This window comes from Telopea speciosissima, chromosome 10 (genome assembly GCF_018873765.1).
Source record: "Telopea speciosissima isolate NSW1024214 ecotype Mountain lineage chromosome 10, Tspe_v1, whole genome shotgun sequence".
Classification (NCBI taxonomy): domain Eukaryota; kingdom Viridiplantae; phylum Streptophyta; class Magnoliopsida; order Proteales; family Proteaceae; genus Telopea; species Telopea speciosissima.
The window spans coordinates 60,367,850-60,389,482 of NC_057925.1; the positions used below are offsets into that span (position 1 = coordinate 60,367,850).

Below are 21,633 nucleotides of genomic sequence, written 5' to 3' on the forward strand. Positions count from 1 at the left end.
GGAAGAAAGAAACATGCTAGGGGTATTTTAGATTATTCCTCAAGCTTCTGTTACTAATATGGGGATTTGAAAAATATTTTCAACATCACTATTTATGATTGTAAAACATAATTAACATCTACCGTTTTTGCAAATCTTTTTTATATTTAGTAGATCTAGGCAATTTTCCCTTCTTTTTTTTGTTTATTATTTTACACCGCTGGTATATCCAAGCTAGCACCCATTGTGCTTATCTCTCTCTCTTCTCCCTTTGAAATGACTCTGTTGCCTCTCAGTATGATGCCCCATCTTGCGTTCCCATTGATGCCCCCGCTAGACTTGACATGTGATTAAATCATCATATCTTCCCTATAATTGTAATTTTATGTTTTGGCTTGCTTAAAAGTAAAAGGGAAAATTTCACGTACCTCCCTGATGTATGGCTTATGTACACTTTCATCTATGAGGTTTAAAAAATTTCACGTACCTCCCCAGCTTTCCAATTAAGTAATAAAAACACCCAATCCGTTAACTGTAGACGTTAAATGTTAAAATTATATTTTAATTGACCAAAATGCCCTCATATCCCCCAAATCATTTTAAGGGTTGAAAAAAAAAAAATGTAACTCATCTTCTCCAAATTGTTTCCCCAAAACCTAAAACTCATTTTCCTCAAACCTGCACATCATTTTCTTTTCTCTTTCCATTTATGAAACCTAATCTAATAAAAAAAAAAAAATCTAATTAAAACTCTCAACCCAATTTCTTCATCTAATCCCAAAACCAAATCCATCTTCCATTTCTGAAACATCGACCCTCTCTCAAAAACCATCTTTGCCAAAATCGCCATCATCTCCACTAATCCCTATTTCTCTTGTTATCGCTAGTCTTTTTCATATTTTATTTTTTATTAATATTATAGTCATTCTAAAAACCTTCATCCCACCATCACGCGAATCTAACGGATTAGGTGTTTTTGTTGTTAAGTTTGAAAAATAGGGGAGGTACGTGAAATTTTCCCCCCAAAAAAAAAGGAGGGGGAAAAATTGGCGGCTTTAGTTATTTCGCGTGTTCGCGGTTCTATTGTTTCGGAAATCTCTGCAACTTCACTGTTTGCGTATTTGCAGATCACATGTAAGTACAAGGTAGACCTTCTTCTCTCTCTCTCGGTTTCACGCTCTCACCTTTGATAGTCTGTACCTGGAAGGTTAAATCTCTCTCTCTCTCTCATAGGTTATTGGTTTGGAGTACTCATTGTTTTGTGTCTCTTTAGAAGTGAACCTTATGCGACAACTATTAACTGCTTTCTCCATATGCTTGGCTACTCTTCTTAGCTGTATATACACAGACATAGTAAATCAATTTAGCTTTGGGTTTTAGGATCTCATCATTAATACGCTTCATGATATAATTTTTCTTCATATCTTCCGACTCTGAGTGGAATATCTCATCGCCGGAAGGTTTACTTATATGTACAATGTTCAATTGATGCAGAATCAGTTGATTTCTTAATATACGATGCTGGACAAAAGTAAGTTCGACGTGCATCTGCAATTGTGGGCACTTAGAATTCCATCCCAACTCTGCAAGCATGTTCTTGGCATACTGAAAGGGTACTTAATGTCGTAGTTTTATTCAGTTCTGTGAATAAATCTGTGTGCATTCAGCTTATTATTTTGTCCATTAATTTGATGAGGTTGTGGTGGCCTTCCTTTTGCCAGATATTTGCTTGATAAGCCCCGTGTCAAACCCATCACTGAAGATCCATCATGTGAGAAAAGCCGCTATATGATATTATCTGAAAGGATTCAAAATTCTGGTAAGAAGCATAGAGCATTTACTTATCTTTTAGTCAAGTACAAGAGTTATAAAAGCGAAGAGTCCTGAATCCTGATATACTTTACATCTACTAGTTACCCAAAAAAGAAACAAAAAGTTCCAGGGTTATTAATGTTAATCACAAGAGCCCTCTTAAATGCTAAAATTAACAAACAGTACGTAGAGGCTTTATCCTTCCCAAACCAAGTGTCTGCCTGTTGGTTTATATGTGTCATAACAAATTCAAAATATGTGGTTATGTATGGGAAGTAGAAGAAAGACAAACATTAAACAGCAGGTATGCTGGATGATAAATAACCAATTCAGGGCCGTGTCAATGGCTGCATTATTGGCCTGACCAGGTCCTTGGATGCTTTGACAGGAGGTTCAAGCTGGGCTCAGAACTCCAAGGACTGATTCAGAACCATGGGCATTTTTATTTCTTTATTTCTTCCTTTATTTATTTATTTTTGATAGGTCTGAAATTTAGAATTACCATTTCTGTTTGGGGTTTGAATTGGGTGGTACTTATCAGTCAGAAGCTGGGTTAACTAGGGCACAGACTGCATAATGTTACTGATTGGCTGTGGTTGCCAGGTCCAACCTTGCCACTGCACAATTTGTTGACAACATTGTATCGGCATTGTTTAAATCTTTGTGATTTACTCTTCAATTCCATCACCTGATTTGGATGCCACGCAATCAAGATTGAAACAGGCAATTTATGGTCAAAACCATTTAATTGCACCATTCAGTGATTTGATTCATCAAAATCCACCAGGTCCAAGAGTTCTCGAGCATTGATACTTTATTTATTTTTTCCCTCCTGTTTATGAGATTAAATTTAGCATCCAAGGCACTAACGATGATAGAGGACATCTGTTTCAACCTTCAGTTAGTGGTTCAGACTGATGTCTTTGCTGAGCACATGTCAGAGTGGTTGGGCTTTTGATGCTTATAGGTGCTTTAATCAATGTCTTGATGAATCTCACTTTGCATTTTTCCTAAACTTTTACTTATGTAATTCTATATATTGGTCAATGTCATTCAATCATTAATGTTGCTTTGAAATATTTGTATACATAGTTGTCATGGCACCTAGGCGACCCAAGGTATTGGAGGGGGTCCAGATGCAAGGCGTCCAAGGCGCCTAGGCATCGCCTCGCCTAGGTGACGTCTTGACAACTATGAATTGTATAAGATATTCTGCAATGCTTTATCTTGCAATTCTGAGTACCCTTTTTGTTATGATTTCACCAAATGGAATGTGGAAAGCAGACTTATCTGAGATTCCAGATCAAACGCTTGATGCCTTGAAGAAGTTATGCAAAATTGAAGTTGTGCCCTATTCATTGATGCTTGGGTATTCTTATTGGAGTGCAGGTCAGTTGCAGTTTAATTTGGGATGATATGCAAAATGCTTGTTTTTTCTTTAGCCATTTATTCCTTAAATTTTAGGATAATTTGGTACAGAATATTGGACCATATAGTCCACAATCATGTTCGTCTTGGTTGGTTTAGTTCATTGTCATGTTAACAAGCAAGTTTGAAAATTTGATCTAACTGATTTGCTAACTAGGTTGAAAGTTTTAGATTCATGTCTGTGGAGACACGAGTCAACCTGGAACTTAATTGAATTTTTTATTTTTGCTTAACATTTAGAGAATTGTATAAGTTGGATAAAATATCAGAAATGAATAAATTGCATCTGAATTGTGGAATAAGAGCTTTTCTTCTTAAATTGTTCAAATTTTTTTTTTCCGTCCTTGGAACTATAAATCCAGCCTTTTCTTTTCCTTTCAATCTGATATGGCCATATGGGGCACTTTTGAGTCTTGACTTCAAGTTTTCCATGCTTTAATGATTCTGATTGATGAGATAACAAATGGCGATCATGTGGTTAATAGAAGATGGATTATGCTACATACGCCCTTTTGATCTGCAGAGTCCACTTCCTTAACTCATGGAGGAGACTCCCTTTTTCAAATCATATGCATGAGAATAGAAGTCCTTTCATAATTGGGCATTGAAGGGTGAGGTCCAACATTTTGAGGTGCATCAAAGGGCGTTTTCCCAAGCTTATTAAACATGAAAACTCAGAGATACAGAAGTAATTTGTCCAACAACTATACACAAATTCTTGTTTAAATGGTATTCTTGTACTGAAAACCTGGAAAAATATTTCTGAGGTTGATATCACTAATTGCTAACAATAAAGATCTGGTTGTTAAGGTTTTAGCTATTATAGGTTTAGCTATTATAGGGTAGCATTGATTACTGCTGGACTCTGATTGCATAGATTTACTGGTTTTTTTCCTGTTCTTTATTACTTCTGTTAGTCAACTAAAATTCAACTTATTGCATTTTTTAGATTAAATTAACTTTAATATATTGGTGTACAGAGGTATTATGTGTCCATAACCTTTACATTCTTACATTGAGAAAATTTCTGAATGATGATAATCAAATTGCCCTCCAGCCTTTTATGTTTTCTGTTAGAAAGTTTTAACTTACAAATTTTTTTTTTTTTCTAGATCTTATCCTAAAGCAGATATTGCCTAATGGAGTGGAGGTTCCTTCATCTTTTGAAACAATAGTTAAGTATCCCTTCTTCCTCTCTCTCTCCCTCTATGTGTGTGTGTGGGTAGGTAGGTGGTTGTGTTTGCTCCATTTTAGTCTTTCAATTAGTAAACAGCTTAATTCCTGATCTGCTCTTTATTTGGTTCATTTATGGCAGTATGACACCCTTACTGATAGTAGGTTTTCAGTTGACGGTTTGATAGATAATTTTTTCTACCAATGAACTGACAGTATTTCTTATTCTTTCAGGTCATATTGCTCATATAAATATAACTGAAGAACTACTTCCCTTCAAGGATGTTATTGCAAAGGTCATTTATGATGTATGTTGGTTTGGTGTTATTTTAAGCATTTGTGCTTCTTTACTTAGTGATTAAAGTATTAAACATGCATGTAAAATCTTCTGTAATGGTTCACAATCTCTCCCTCTTACACTTTTCTTCCATACTTTTGAGTTTTGACTGGTCTGAAAAGAAGGAAAAATAGTATTAAGATGCTTAGAGCCATACCAAATCAAAAAGCAGCACAGAAGTTTCACAGAGCAAATTTGTTAGCAGAACAACAATGCACAAATGTTTTGCCAGTTACTAAGAATATGGTTTATATCTCATCTTTGAATTATTTATGATGAGATTCCAGATACTACAAGCGAGTTCCTACTTCCATTGACTATCATCTCCAAGACTCCAACCATGCCCTTATACTGAGATGTGACCCAAAAAATGCTGTTTCCTTCCAAAGTCCTAGTTCTCTTGTCGTTGGTATAAAGCAGAGCTGCATGATATTTAAGGCACTTGGTAGACTGCCAAGTTAGCCATCATTAGGACTTAAGAACCCACAAAGAGGGAATATGCCGAGTAACAAGTGAAGAGCTAGTCCGGGTAATCGCCTTGTGAGCTTTTTGGTTGTTGGCGAAACAGTAAATAAAGGGGAATTCCTCTCGAAGAGAATTACTGAATCCATTTGTCTGTACGCAAACTAACTCTATTCCCCCTTCCAAACTTGTACCTTATGCTTTCTTAGTATATGGGGATCTGTTTCATGATACAACTCCATATTCCTATAAAGGAGTGTCCAGGCCTGGGCCACTGTCCCAATCATTCTTTTTCATACTTTGCTACTGTGACCTGTTTCTCTAGACAATTGGAAGCACCAAAGCCACTCAATTAGAGAAGATTTGTTGCGAGTATCCAGATCCAAGCTTCTCAAGCATTTTCATTTATGTACTCCTGTCTGATTCATCTAGTGGAACTTGGTTTCATGTTCATGGCCATACCTCAAGAATCTCATTGAAAATTTACTGCAACTTGTTACACTGAGGTAGGAATAGTAAACACGGGCTAGTAATACAGGACGGTTGCAATAGATGCTTCAGTTAGAACTAATAAGTAATAACTACTTTCCCTCCCTTGGATGAATATTTTTTGGAAATGGAGATATATTTTTTCCATCCTCACCACCATAGGTGGCTCTGAAACTGTAGTATCACAAATATTTCAAGGGTCACTGAACTCAACCTACCCATTTTATGAATATGACCTATAGAAAATGATTCAGTCTTTGACTCTTTGTAGTTTGTAAATTTATATGGAGACCTGATACAGCTTTGAAGCATTAAAAATCCATCTCAAAAACCTGAGTTTTTGGTGTAACGCCTTACAGTCAACATGCTGTCGTCAGCAAAGTTGAGGTGGGAAACATCCAGTTGCTCATTATCCATATTGAGGATGGTGGAGAAAGACTTTGATTATAGTGGATTTGATATTGAATTTGCCCCTGTTCCTCTTGTAATTGATGGAGGTCGTGATCAAGGAAACACTGAAGGGGGTGATGATTCTAATCAAGACTTGGTAACCACCGAGCCTACCAATGATGATCATGATGATAATCAGAATGTGTTGGCTATTCCAGCACCTCCCACTCTTGATCCTACACCTTTGAGAAGGTCCACTCGGATCTCTCAGCTTTCAACTAGGCTTAGAAACTTTATTACCTACAACACCAAGTTTCCGATTCAAGCCTACTTGTGTTATGAACAGCTTGGGTCAGAATTTATTGGCATTCTCTCTGCCATTGATGCTCACAAAGAGCCTAATACTTTTCTCGAAGCTAGAGGAGACCCCACATGGATGGCAGCCATCAATGAAGAGCTTGATGCTCTTAATAAAAATCACACCTGGGATGTTGTTTACGTACCTGAAGGAAAACATTCTGTAGGGTGCCGATGGATCTATAAGATCAAATACAAGAATGATGGAACCATTGATCGCCATAAAGCGCGGTTAGTTGCAAAAGGATACACTCAAACCTATGGAGAGGACTACAAGGAGACCTTTGCTCCAGTCCTCTAAATGATTACTGTTTGTGTTCTAATGTCTATAGCTGTTAACTATGGATGGCCTTTGTTTTAGATGGCCGTTAAGAACGCGTTCTTGCATGATGATCTTGAGGAAGAGGTTTACATGGGTATCCCTCCTGGACATCCACAAGAAAACCAAACCAGTGTGGTGTGCAAATTCAATAAAGCCATTTATTGGCTTAAACAATCTCCTCGTGCATGGTACGGGAAACTAAGTACAACCCTTATGAATTATGGTTTTAAAAAGGGTGAGTCCGATTCCTCGCTGTTTGTTACATGGTTCGAGAACTCGCGAGATCTCGCCGAGTTTCTCTGTTTCGTGAGATCCCGAGACGAGATGCCATACGCATTCTAAAATTACACATTCTCGACGAGATCTCGAGATCTCGAAGAGATCTCGGTATTGTCTTGGTACACATTTTTTCTAGTTTTTTTTTAGTTTTAAAAGTTCAATATCTCGCCGAGATCTTGGTATCGGGTTAGAACATGGTTTTTACCCATTTTAATTGCCCATTTGACCCATGTGCCCATTTTTATTAAAAGAGGGCAATGGACAGAACTCGGAAATGTCAATAGTTCTGTCCATACCTCTCTAAACAAAGGGGAAAACACTCAAACAACTCTCTCCCTCAAATTTCTTCCTCTTTCTTTCAAATCTTAGGTGGATTGCATTGTTTGAAGTGAGATTCAAGTGCTAAAGTGAAGATTCAACTCCAACAGTCCAAGAATCATCACCTATTTGTAGGATTCCAAAGTAAAACTCATATTTGGACTTGTTTTTTGGCAAATCTGGGCATGCCATTGCGTTTAAATGGCCTGAAATAGGCTGGATACCAAGTTTCTGACCCAAAATATGTGTAAAACCCACCGAGTTGGGGGTCCGAGTAAAAAAAAATAAAAATGCAACAACTCGCCGAGATCTCGACTCGACTCGGTTTCTGGCTTGGCCGAGATGCCACCGAGACCCGAGTCTTAGAAACTTGGTTTATTGAAGGGGTGGGGGGTTAAAGGAACGGTAGTAGTTCTTGTCTATGTAGATGATCTTGTTATTACAGGCAACAATAGCAACGAAATAGAGGCTTTGAAGCAGCATTTGAATGAAAGGTTTGCCATTAAGGATCTGGGACAAACTATGATACTTTCTTGGAATCGAGGTAGCCAGTTCAAGTAAAGGTCTATTTATTTCTCAAAGAAAATGTGTTGGATTTGCTAAAAGAAACAGGAAAGCTAGAAGCTAAACTTGCCGACACTCCTATGGACTACAACAGTAAGTTTGTGAATAATGACAGACCTCTTCAAGACAGTGGTCGGTTCCAAAGGTTGGTAGGTCGACTAATCTACTTGACGATCACCAGACCTGACATAACTTATGCCGTTAGTTATGTAAGTTAGTTCATGCACTTTCCTGCCGAAGGGCATATGGAGCTTGTAGATCGTATTCTCCGTTATCCAAAATCTTGTCCCGGTCAAGGTGTTTTGATGAAGAAGAATGGACACATTGAGATTGTAGGGTATACAGATGCAGATTGGGCTGGAAGTCTGATGGACAAGAAATCAACTACTGGTTTTTGCACATTCGTAGGAGGGAATATTGTTACTTGGAAAAGCAAGAAACAAAAGGTTGTTGCTCGGTCAAGTGCTGTGGCCGAGTACAGGGCCATGGCTTCGGCAACTAGCGAGCTTGTTTGGCTTCGTCTTCTTCTTCAGGAACTAGGCTTTGAGAATGCTTCGGGTATCTCGTCAAAATTGTTCTGTGACAATCAAGCGGCGATTCATATTGCCTCAAACCCAGTCTTTCATGAAAGGACAAAGCATATAGAGGTCAACTGTCACTTTATTCGAGAGAAAATTCAAGATAAGACAATTGAGACCCCGTATATTCGTAGTAGAGATCAACTCGCTGATGTATTCACCAAAGCCTTGCCAAAGGGAGTCTTTCAGGATCTGCTGTCCAAGTTGACCTCTAAAGACATCTTCGCTCCAACTTGGAGGGGGAGTATTAGCCAGATTCGATATCCAGAGATGTGCACGGTTGGAAGAATAAGATCTCCAGCTCATCCTTATACTAATATAGTAAGAGATCAAGCCATATTGAATGGCAATTGTAATTACCATGAACTAGAGTGTACCAAGCTGTATTCTTCTTTATTTAAAGAAAATGAATCCGCCCCCAGCAAAGTAAGTTGAGTGGGGGAGTAGGCCTCATGTGTGAAGGTTCGATCATGGCCTCACATGTGGAGTGCGAACCACGTTAAAATATTGCTCTCTTGTGGAGTACGAACCACGTTAAAATCTTCCTCTCTTTTTCTTTGTTTTTTTCTCGCTCTCTCTCTCTATATATCGTCTTCTGCATGCAAGTGAACACATTAGTTGTCACTGCCATTGGAAGAACCTGGATTATTAGCCTGTGATGCATTGGTAAAGCCTTTGGGTTGTTGTTTCTGCAGGACTGTGACTGAATCCTGCTTCCATCCCCCTCTCCTTGCATTATTTTGATGATGCTCTCTTGCTATGTGGACCATATTATCTATTCAAGTTTTTCCTTAAAAGATGTCTTCATGCTCATTTGTCCTCCTTTTTTTTCCATTCCTTTCTATTTTGTGTATGATGATTCATTCTACCTCTCTGACTTTGTTTAATAGAGGGGGGGGGGGGAGAAATGTATTTTCAACCTCTCATCAGTATTACATATTTCTGTAGCTTTGTGCTTTTAAGCAAATCTTACTGTAGTTTATTTTCTTTATTTCAGAAAAACCAGCCAAGAATCAAAACTGTTGTTAACAAAGTTGGAACGATCACAAATGAATTTCGAGTGCCAAAATTTGAAATTCTAGCGGGGAATGATGAAATGGTTACAGAAGTGAAGCAATATAGAGCAACGTTCAAGCTTGATTATGGCTTGGTTTATTGGAACTCGAGACTGGAACATGAACACATACGACTGGTCTCTCAGTTTCGGGCAGGAGAGATCATTTGTGACATGTTTGCTGGAGTTGGTCCTTTCGCAATTCCAGCTGCACAAAAAGGATGTATAGTGTATGCTAATGATTTAAACCCTGATAGTGCTCATTATCTAAAGATTAATGCGGCAATCAACAAAGTAGAGGACTATGTTTTTGCATACAATATGGATGCAAGGGCATTCATTTCTCGATTAATGTCAGTGCCTATGAGTGAGATTGGACAGGAACCTCAGAGTTCTATACTCAAGGCTTGTGGGGAATGTAACTTACCAACTGATGGCAAAGAATGTTCTGAGAATGGAAGGCTGATAGGTAATATTAGTCTTCACATATTTTAGTTGCTTTTCTGAAAACTGTAGGTTAACATTCATATCACTTGCAGTTGAGATGGAAGACATGACGGGTAATGATTCAGGGGATCAGAAAGCTCTTGGAGGCTTGTGTACGAACTTCGATGCTGTGAACGCTGCCAAAAGACGTGCAGAAAGTTGTGAGGAAGGTGTGTGGGGCAACAAGTATTGAAATAGTAATGACGTTAATAAGTGATCCATCCTGTTATCTCTAATTTGCGTTATTATGAAATTTTTGTTTATTTATTTTTTAAAGAAATCTAGGAGCTTGAACATTTATATTAGGTCCTTTTGATAGTTTAGCATTTTAATGTGAAAGTGCTCACTAGCTGTGAATCTTCCATTAGCCATGATATTATCTTTAAATAGAAATGGCTGATTCTGTTGTTTCATTTTCCTTTGCAGAAGACAAGAATGTGGATGGTCATAGTGCATCTGCTGTCTGTAGGAGAAATTTGATCACAAACAAAAGAATCAGAGGCTCTAGGTTATCCAATACTAAGACATGGGAACATGTCGATCATGTGATTATGAATTTACCTGCATCTGCCATACAGTTTCTTGGTAAGCCCATAGTCCCTCTGTGATCTCCTTTTGATGTGCTTTTATGGTGCTTGCTACCATTCTCTCCCTCCAACCTACACACTAAGGGGAAAGAAGGGAAAATTAACAAATATCGTTGTTCCAGACTTCTGTTTTCTTTTTAGTTTTAGTATTGAACTTCTTTCATTAATTCCTTCTAGAAATCATGTAGGAATAGCTGGTTGATCAGACTTGACCACCAATATGATCTTATAGGTGTTTGGGTTGGCAGGCAAGCAGTGGACCAGATTAGGGTTTAGACAAGTGTACAAATTCATGAATAGAAGGAAAATAGAAGAGACGGATACAGATATAGGCTGTAAAGTTGGACTGTTTAATAAAGGTAATAGACTGCAGTAATCTAAGCCGAAATTGAAACCCAATTGAGTTAATACCAACTCCACTCCATTTAGTGAGGGTTTGTCTTATTTAACATGCCCCATTGCCATCTCCAAGGCCATGGCTTGTCACCCTTACCTATGTTGGGGATGAATGTACCATCATGAGGAAGCAATCAAGCTAACAATCACATACAACATGAGGAATTTAACGTGGTTCAGCACGGAGGCCTACATCCACTCGGGAGAACCAGAGATTTTTTACTAAGCCAGAAAAAACTCTCCACACCACTCCACCTCACAATGTGATCTCCCCTTGCTTGTGTCTAGGGTTTTCACCACATAGACAATATATAGGAAACCCTAATCCCCACACAATTACATTTTACCCCGTACATGTAATGGACCCAAAACCCGACCCGATTACGAATACAACCCAATAATAATTATGTGGACCCGCAAAATACAAGACAAACCCAACCCCAATAATCTCCACCTTGGATTGAATTTTGCAGCCTACCTTGAAGAAGACTGGTGTTGCTTTTGATTCTGCAAACTCCGCCATTGTCTCTACCTGTGCGCCATACCCAACCGGCATGGTCCACACCCCCGCCCGGGGTGTCATTGGCTGTCCGCCATACCCAAACCAACATAGTTCACACCCCAACCGAGATGTCCCATACCGTTGCAACCTGATTGGAGAGATTATTGCTGCTCACCAACTCTGAAGCGAAAGACACTCATTTCTTTCTAGACCTGCATGTGTTCAAAACTGAACCATTTGCAGACTTTGTCATCTACCTATACCTCTTGCCTGAGTTCTAACAATAGCGCTACCTGTTTTAGCACTCCCTGTAAGTCTGTACAGATTCCCAATCACCTGTTCATGCATCACAACCATGGCCCCTTTAGAAACCCTAAGAACTCCACCTTTAGATGGGCATCAGAAACCTTTCGAATCTAGTGTTCCCAGGGAAATCAAAGTCTTCCTTAGATCCGGCACATGCCTCATCACAGTCAAAGTTCGCACAATCCCATCAAACATGCAAATCCGTACGGTCTCAATCCTGACAACCTTGCTTTTAGCATTATTTGCCATTTTGACCGGACTACTGTCACATGCATGATGTGTAGCAAACTGATCCCTAACTGAGCACATATGAGATGAACAACCAGAATCCAAAATCCAATTTGGAGTTTCCATACCTGATGAAGTAGTGAGAAAGATATCTCAATCACTCTGGGATCCTTCCACGATAGCTGCATTTGATGATTTATCTCCATTCTCCTCCTCTTTTTTGGCTCCACGTGCTTCGGACAATTCCTCTTTATATGACCTTCCTTCTTGTAATAATAATAGGTTATTTTGCAACCTTTCGACTTGGAGCAACCCTTGTACTTGCCAAACTCCTCTGGTCTCTCATTTTATCTACCTCTACCATGACCAACAACTGTAACCATAGATCGAGAACTTGCGAGATCTCGACCGAGAACTTGCGATATCTTGACCGAGATCTCGGTTTTCCAGGGGATCGAGACAAGATGACATGAATTGAAAAAGTGCAATAACTCGAGTGAGATCTCGAGAATCTCGACCCAAACTCCTTTATATGAGTGCCAAATCTCGAGATCTCGATGGGAAATCTTGGTATACAGACACTTATCTATGCAAACCTTGGTATACAAACACTTATTTATGTTTAATATCATTTTATTTCATTCAGAGCGATTTTGACAGAATTCACGCACACTAAATTAAGTTTCACCGGTACATAACTCGTTCAATATAAATCAGATTTAAGCAATCTTGGACTTGTTGGAAAGCTTTGTAACTGAGTATTTGTGTTTTCAATACCAAGGGGACTGGGGTTACCATTACTTAAACCTCCAGCTGAAGGATCCATTGGTCCACTGACCTCTGACATAGATCAAAGTAACACATTGGGTGTTGGTTGGATACCCGAACCAAGTGGGTAGACACGCTCTACCCAATCTTCTTCCTGAGAACAAACAGGTCACAACACCAAGGGGACTGGGGTTACCATTACTTAAACCTCCAGCTGAAGGATCCATTGGTCCACTGACCTCTGACATAGATCAAAGTAACACATTGGGAGTTGGTTGGATACCCGAACCAAGTGGGGAGACACGCTCTACCCAATCTTCTTCCTGAGAACAAACAGCTCACTTCCAGGCAACAGAAACATACACAATAAGCATAACAAATATTCAAGCAACTGATCATTTTTAACTTATAACAGAAACTACTATGGCTTACAGCCTTCACATCACCAGATTCAGAAGATATTATCAATCAACAAACATCACATGGCTTTGAGATGAACAAAATAACAAGTTAACAACTCACTTGCAGGTCAGGCCAGTAAAACAGCATAACAGCATATAGAAGTATAGAACATCGAATTATGGAGAAGCAAGGTAGGATACCAGACCAGTAAGGACCCTTGAAGGAGACCTCTTGGGTGACACTAAAGGTCCAAGGCACAGTTCCAAACAGCAACAGCTACAGGAGAAAACTGAAAAAGTATTCTAGGGCTGGCAGTAAAGCATCTCTGGCATCTATTCTTCAATTTGACCTCCACACTCTCAATCCTCACTTAAATAACTTTTGATGGTGCTCCTTGAGCTTTGATTCAGCAACTTGCATTGTAGTTTCTTCAAGCTTTCACATTGTGGACTCTTCCTTGGAACCCCTTGTAATTTCTAGGGTTCCAAAGAGAAGAGGAAGAGAACTTGTAGTTCAACTCTCAAAACCAGCAGTCCACTCTGACACCAAGTAAGATTATGGCCTTAACTGAGCAAGAGAGAAGATGGAGAGGTAGAAGAAGAGAATGAAAGGAGAGAGAAAGAGAGAAATATCAGGAGGAACGAGTTAGAGAATCCTCTCTCCTCAACACTACATTACCATTGACTTAAAAGGATTGGAAATTACAAAGCTGCCCTTACAAATGTTCCATCTTATTACCTATGACTATAGTTATACTTCCAACCATAATCCCAACATTCTTGTTATGTTGTTTTTCTTGAAATCTTGTTTTTCTATCTATTTGATTGCAATGTTGATTTTCATGTTTTTCCTTAACCATTGGAAGCTTATTTAGTGTCTCGCTATCTTGTCACTGTTTCTTGGACTTACTCTTGGTAATCTTTCCTACAGATGCTTTTAGGGGCCTTATCCAAAGGAAATACTGGAAGGGACCTTTGCCTTGGATTCACTGCTATTGCTTTATGCGGTCAAATGAAATTAAAGAGTTGATTGTCTCTGTAAGTTCCTATCTGGGAAAGCAATTGAATATTTTCTTGTGCTTCTGTTTCTCTGATCCTAGAATGCAGGTTGTGATTGATCACATAGGTATTCTACAATTGAGAGATAGAGATTAGAGTGAGCATTTAAAATAGGATATTTTGTTTTTTTTATGTTATGGACCAAAGCAAGGTTCTGAATTCTAAATTCTAAATTCTAATTATCTTTCTTATACTATTTTTTCCATGTGGATTTTTTTTATTTTTTATAATAAGAAGATTATATTACTAAAACAAAAGGTTTACAGAGTTAGGGTGTTCCATCCTATAAGAGTTAAGAGATATGGGAAGGGGAGTGGGACATATAGTTACACCATTTAAATTCTACACTAGTAAAGTTATCAGTTGCATCCGCAAGTTCAAAATAGTTGTCAATTAGATTCCAAGGTAAGCAGATAAAATCCGTAGGATGAAGGAGGTCACAAAGATCTTTGTTGAAACACCAAACTTGTTTGATCCTGATGTTTGCCTTCGTAGCACATTTAAAGGCTAAAGCCTTGTAGAATTCCAAAAAGCTCAGCTTCCTTTGCATAAGTTGTTGATAATCTACCTGCATCTGCTAGAACATCCTGACCAGCTATCAAAATGTAAAAAGTCCAACTTGTTATTCTAAGTTCTTGTTCATATATGCCTGCACAAATTAAACCAGGAAGCTGCATTTCAGGATTAGCATCTAGTGAGAGAAGATTTGGAGGATGTGTGCATTGTGATGATGCCAAATCAGATAATGATTTGGAAGGAGGATGAATATTCATATCAGAAATCCATTTCAAAACATCTCTTAGTACCAGCATAGGGTCAGCCTTGGATACCCCTAAAACAACTTTGTTCCTCACACTTCATATAAAATAACAATAATGAAAACTGAAAAAATCCAAATCAAAGATTGTTTGTCAAAGACATTAGAACAAAGGATGGAAGCACACAGATGAGTAAATGAGGGGCTGGAGAGATGCTCAATTTTCAATCCGATGAGGCCAAATGCTCAGATATGCTTAGTCCAATCACATGATAAGAAAAGATGCCAAATTGATTCATCATTAGAACCATAGAAAACACATGTAGGCTCGATGGGCATCCGTTTCAACATAGAAGCTCTGACAGGTAGTCCTGCATGTAAGGCACGCTAAATGAAAATTTTAAATCTTGGATGAATATTAATTTTCCAAAAAATTGCCACCATTTGGATATCATGGGGCAGGGATAATTAGTTGTGGCAATGAATTTGGCAGCAAGCTTGGTTGAGAACGATCCATTATTAGATAGGGAGCATCTCCATTGATCCTCAGATTCTGATATATTGATTCGAAGAATATCATTGAAGGTCAGATTAGAGAAACATGAAAGAAGATCTACAGAATTCCAGTTTGCATGTGGAATTGGTGAATATTGAAACATTATCTAATTAATCTGATGGATGAAACAGTTTGCTTGCAGAACTTGTGTAGGAGTAGTGGTTTACTACTTCTAAATTTTCAGGAATCAAACCAATCAATACTACCTGATGGTTTGAATCTATTGAAATAGTAAGAATATCACTCTGTTGAGTCTTTCTTTACTTGAGGAAGTGTGCTTGCTTGTGGCCTCTCGGACTTTCATTTGGTAGGTGTCTTTGGCTTTTGTCTCATCTGTATCTTACTGAAGCGCTTCTTGGCCTGGAACCATCTGTTTAGAGAGGGCCTCCTCTGGTTCATAGTAAGCTCCGGCATTTGTGGCCAGGTCAAGATATGTTAACTTGTGCACATTGCTCATTCATCCTTGAAGCTTCAAATACTTGATAGCAGTTAGTGGGACGCTGTCAACCTTCAATGTTTTCCCAATATGCTGTGATTATTTTTCATTCAGCTCAGGTTTAGTACTCCTCCTTTGAGTGTGGGATCTATTGGTTGATCTGTCAAGTCGAGGTCAACTCAAGAGCATTTCAATTGAGTGAGAAAGTATTTCTGTGGCTATGTCCCTTGAATTTCCATGCATGTGATCTGGTCAAAGTCATCCATACAACTGCTATATATTAAATGCATAGCAGAGCTGATAGATTTAATTTGGTTTTCTTCCCAACTTCTAGGGGTAATTCTTGAAGAGAAAAAAGGAAAAGTAGATGACACATACAGAAAACAAAAAAAAGAGCATAGAACCATATTCAAAACTGGATTCTGATTGTAGTTAAATTGTCGAATGGAGACAAATAGAGTGGTTAAGATTGATGAAATATGATTCAGGGTTTATACAGATTCTTAATATTTTAAAGAGAGAGAGATGAGAGATGCAAGACTGTTGGGAAAAGGCAGAGGAACGAGAATAGGTACAGCTTAGGATGAAGTCCATTCAAGTAGACCATCTGCCATTTTGTGGGAGTTTTTGATATGCTAATTGTGATGTAACCAATTCAAATTGAGGTGGTGCTTTTCTGTTCTCCCCTCCTGGTAAGTACCCTCTGTCGATTGGATCAAACACCAATCCCAGCAGTACAATCGATTGAAGATTGAGTTCAGATAGTTCCTTGTTAACAAACTAAAAAAAAAGAAGAGTGTAACAGTGAGAGAATAGAGATAGTAATGGCTTCCCACCAATGGATCAGAGGTCCACTGTCCAAGCTTCAACCCAAGACTGAATCGCACAACATACATGCAGAGCATCAAATTTAATTATCTTCAAATTGTATGGAGCCCTTGGCTCTACAAGGTTATATAGATTAAATAATTAAATCTATTCCTAATCTGACTATGAAATGCTAGTCTGATGCAGATACATCATCAAAAGAGGCTTATTTTAAGAGGAATAAGTATAGGGTTGGGTTATATACATGTTGGGCCTTTGATGCCATGGGTTTCCAATGTAATAGGTCACTTATGGACCTAAAGTGGGTTATGGGGTTGCATACAGGATTAGCTGTTTTAATTCCTTATTTTTATTTTTATGTAATTAGTGGTCATGTGACTATTTAATTGTTTTGTAAGTTGCGCTGGATTAGGACTCTACAAGTCCAGCCATGTTTTAGTATATTTCCTTCAGTATTTCAGTTTCCTGGTCAGTTTAGGTTATCTAATAGGTTAAGGATTGGTTTAGGCCTTTCCTTTTTAGTGGAGTCTATTTTTGAGTCTTTTATATAAGGTTGTAAGGGGGCAAGTATTGGAAACAAATTTTGATATTAATGAAAAGCTTTTTTGCTGCTCTTCTTCTCCTTTGAAGATTTGTCTTGTGTTTGATCAAGGCTGGCTGGATTGGTGTTTGATCCAATCGACACCTTGCGGTGTGAAGCCCAGGTGGTTCGTTCAAGCTCTCTTTGTTCTTCAACATTGTTCAAGTTCTGATTTTTCAAGGATTGTTCATTCAAACAAGCTGCTGTTCAAGTACTGCTTCAACAGTCAGTAAGTTTGAATCATCCCAAACCCTAGCCTTTCTTCTTCTAATCCTCTAAGCATACAAACCCTAGAATCCCCTCCATCTTTTAACCTTTTTCCCACACTCCTCTCACTGCCAGACCAATCCAGCCATAGAAACAGCCCCATAATTGGATCGAACTCTCCCCTCACCCTATTGGAAATTCGATCCAAGTTGCAGCCCCTTCTGACCAGCCAAACACTAATAACTCCACTCTTATCTCTTTCAAAAAACCCTAACCCTAGACTCCAAACCTGCTGCTGATTCTATTCAGCAGTCTTAGACTTGTTAAACCTTAACAAGACCTTCACTGGAAGACTTTCCCTACATCAACTTACCTTAACCCTACCATCAAACCCTAGACCTCCCTAAACCCTAACCTTAATTGGCCTATTTCACCTATTTTAACCCTAACCGATCCACCTTTGGAAGCAGATCCTGGTTCTTGGCTTCTAGTTGGATTACATCCAATCTAGAACTACATTACAGTCCTATTGCTAATAACTAAGCATTTTTTAAAAAGGAAACCTACAAACACAAGGTGAGGGAACTCAAAGCCATTAAACAACTTAAAATAAATACTAACTAATGAAGCCTAATCCTGTATGCCTACCTTCTACCCATATTTTAGGCCCATTAAAGTGACCCATTACAATGAAAACACATGGGGATCAAAGTCCCAACACATACAATGACCCATATTTATCTGCATCACTGGGTGGTACTTCTACTCTCTTTCTGATTCATCCATTGTGATTAATGATTGCCATGGGGCAAGTGGTCTCATCACCATGGCGTTATCAATAGTAATATCCAACTTTATTTCAGTATTCCTTGCACTTGAGCCAATACCAAGTTGGGATTTGGATTAGGGAAGCAAGAGAGAAAGGAAGGAGATGTTGGAGAAGGAAGAAGAAGACAAGGAGGAGAAGAAGAGTGTATTTCGGTGGAATGAGTTGTGTGGGAGCGAGAGCTCTCCACACCTATATTACTTCATTAATAGACTTTGAGATTATTACATACACCTCCCTAGGGAGGTAAAAGATAAGAAAGGTAAAAAATAGAAAATACACAATAGGGCAACTAGATATAAGACTAGTTCCCAAACTACCCTTATCACATGAGTTCTAACAACACTAACAGTTACATGTTTTGATTTCAACATAAGCTAATGACAACTTTCCTTATATTTATTATTGTGTTTTTGTTTATTGAGGTTGCTTTTGCTACCATGCAGGAGGCAGAGTCAACTTTGAATGCTAAGATAGAAGACCCCATATTTTATAGGGTTAGAGATGTTGCTCCAAACAAGGTACAAGCTGATATTAAAAGTCACATTATTTTATTCGAGATGAATAGCATTTCATTGTTATATTCATTCAATCGATTTACTGCAAATATAGAAAGCAGAACATTAAGGTATGGTACGTGGAGTATTTTCATGAACTGTTTGACTGGCTGGTTGTTCAACCAACCATTGGTGGGTTTTTTTTATTTTACCATGGAGGATCCCTCATGCCCCAAATGGGGTGTACCACTCTAGGACACAAACGAGGCTGAAAACAGTTTAACTGGCTGACTGTTCAGACAGAGTGATCATCAATGAACAAGTCGATTGCTCAATTACATAATTTTGGGTATTTCTGAACAAAAACAAGGGGCAGTCTAACTTGAATACAGGATTGCACGTGACTTGAACAAGAGAGTTTGGACTGAATAATTACTAGTTAAACTATCAGACTGCTGATACCAGGCAGGACCACCAGTGCAGTTTTTAAATAAGTTTGTTCTATTCCAGTAAGAGCCACTTGCGCTCTTGGAGCATATCTTTATGTATAGTCAAGCATCATGGCAATCATTGTGTATAAGTTTTTTCTTAGTAATTTCCATATCAAGGTCTGCCGAAGGTGCAAGGTAAAGGAAGGTTTGTGAAGTCATGTGTCTGTCATTGGATCTCTTCAGCCCCTGACTTGCTTACATTTCCTTGAACATTTGAGTCAGAGGTAGTGATTGGTAAGAGTTATAGAGCAGATCCTCTATAACACACCTTTGCACAGTTATTTTCACTGCTGGGTTACTCAATGTGAACAGAGAGAGCACCTAATGGTTGTTGTTATAGTTAAGCCCGAGAAGTTTGTTTTGGTATATTAACATTATACCCAAACATCTCTCTCTGCATACATTTTCACATGATTTGAAGTAGCTTTGACGATTGCTTCATACATGCTGCCAGGTTTCCTGACTGATTGCTTTTTCAGAAGTGTTGGTTCACTCTTCCTTTATCTAGCCTCCATCATCCACCCCCCCCCTGCCCCCGCCCCCGAAAAGAAAAGAAAAAGTTTGGATATATTTGCCTTTCGATTATCCCAACTATCAGCGTTAGCAGATTGCTGGTTTGTTATTTCCATCTAAAATCTCAACACCATTGAGTTCTCTTCCATATGTGGCTTGTGCTTCATATACTGCAGTCCTACACAGCTTCAACTGTTAATATCTTTTATATGTTGGTGCATTGAAAGGTTTTAGATCATGATTGTCATTTTACTATGGTATTCACCTTGTTGAAATTTCTTGATATTGCAGGCAATGTTTTGCTTGAGTTTTCGGCTTCCGGAAGAAACCTGTTTTAAGGAAGACACTGAAGTTACCCTACAGTCTACTGAAGGGGCAGCTATAATAACTGACATCTAATTGAAAAAGGTCATTGTTGTATGGTCAACCCCAACGGTAAAGGTTTGACCTTTCAATTTCTTTCCGCTTCTCTTTTTCTGGTTCCTCCTCCCCCTGCCCAGAGAGAGAGTTAAGCTTAGTTTGGAAAAATATGAAAATAACAAGAAATGCCGAAAACTGTCATCATTGGTAGCTTGCTTTAGTGTTTTTTGCCTTCTTCCTCTTCGAGCTTTCTTCATGGAGCCTGGGACTATAGGCGGTCTGTTTGCAAGCCGGCTGCCTGTTAGTTTGCATGCATTAGATCTTGTGGGCTGGAAAATATAGACCTTGGGCATTGGGAGCACATTAGAGTAGCCTGAATTAATATGTAATCTTAGACAAAGGTTGCTTTAGATGATCTGAGCTGATAATGTTATCAGGGTAGCTCACCAATTTTTTTGCCATGTGGTGGGATGATGTGACATTTCTGACCATTGGATAGATAAGGTGTGGGTTAGCCATGTGTCAAATTTCAGGACCTAATTACCAACAATTGCTTAGCTCAGTTGGTGAGCCGTGGTGCGCTTCATGCCCATGTTCACCAAGAGGTCTCGAGTTCAAGTCTCTTGGCTGGTATCTTATCCCCCCCCTTCTATCAACTATATATGTAAAGCTCCCAATTACCAAAAAAATAAATAAAAATTTCAGGACCTAATTTAATATCCTTCCATGTATTGGCATGTATCCTTGTATTTTTCAACTGTCCATGTATGCCAATGTACCTTCTTATAGTACTTTGATTTTTTCGAGTTCTATTTTGCCACTTGGTGAACTCTTAAGATGAAACTTGACACATAGGTTGGGGACCTTGAGGGCCACCTATCCACAAAATAAATAATGGGAGGCGAAAAGGGAGCAACATCTGCCATATGGCACAGCGGTGGGGGGGGGTTTGTTTCTAAATATCACTTTGGTAGGCCCCACCTTCCCTACTCATGTGCCAAATTTCAATCTAAAGGACTTCGAAATGTCTATGAAAAGAACAAAATTGGGTTTTTCAAGACAATAGTTGTATTTGGAACTAGTAGTAGAATAAAATGTATTTTTCTAAACCAAACTTATCTTTTTTTTTTGGTAACCAAAGTTATCAGTAGCTTATTAAACTACTACCTGATTTGTTTCAAAGTTGACCATGATTTTGACTTTGTTGCACCCCCTAGGCATCCCTAGCAGTTCTTTTATTATTATTATTATTATTTTTCTGGAGGCCACAATTGAGCCTGAAATTTAATTGGAAGTGTTTTGGTTTC

The 21,633-nt window shown here is 38.6% G+C and overlaps 1 protein-coding gene across 2 annotated transcripts; it reads left to right on the forward strand.

Moving 5' to 3' along the window:
- The first annotated feature begins 1,467 nt into the window (after positions 1 to 1,467).
- On the forward strand, positions 1,468 to 20,610 carry LOC122643974 (tRNA (guanine(37)-N1)-methyltransferase 2-like). 2 transcript variants are annotated; one of them, XM_043837560.1, is made up of 12 exons: positions 1,468 to 1,592; positions 1,701 to 1,798; positions 3,076 to 3,180; positions 4,332 to 4,394; positions 4,627 to 4,700; positions 9,486 to 10,011; positions 10,082 to 10,198; positions 10,455 to 10,613; positions 14,148 to 14,254; positions 18,912 to 18,986; positions 20,258 to 20,407; positions 20,574 to 20,610. In XM_043837560.1, the coding sequence occupies exons 1-11, from the start codon at positions 1,498 to 1,500 to the stop codon at positions 20,363 to 20,365; spliced, it is 1,527 nt and encodes a 508-aa protein (XP_043693495.1). In that variant the 5' UTR covers positions 1,468 to 1,497; the 3' UTR covers positions 20,366 to 20,407; positions 20,574 to 20,610. The 2 variants fall into 2 exon arrangements, with proteins under 2 accessions (XP_043693495.1, XP_043693496.1); XM_043837561.1 differs by having other exon boundaries at positions 10,103 to 10,198.
- The last annotated feature ends 1,023 nt before the right edge of the window (positions 20,611 to 21,633 follow it).

What these genes read in the sequence shown, in the direction of transcription:
- LOC122643974 (XM_043837560.1), top strand. Translation starts at nt 1,498, where the DNA reads ATGCTGGACAAAAGTAAGTTCGACGTGCATCTGCAATTGTGGGCACTT. An exon ending in GTTCTTGGCATACTGAAAGG is followed by an intron (nt 1,593 to 1,700) that starts GTACTTAATGTC and finishes TCCTTTTGCCAG; the next exon opens with ATATTTGCTTGATAAGCCCC. An exon ending in TGAGAATGGAAGGCTGATAG is followed by an intron (nt 10,012 to 10,081) that starts GTAATATTAGTC and finishes TATCACTTGCAG; the next exon opens with TTGAGATGGAAGACATGACG.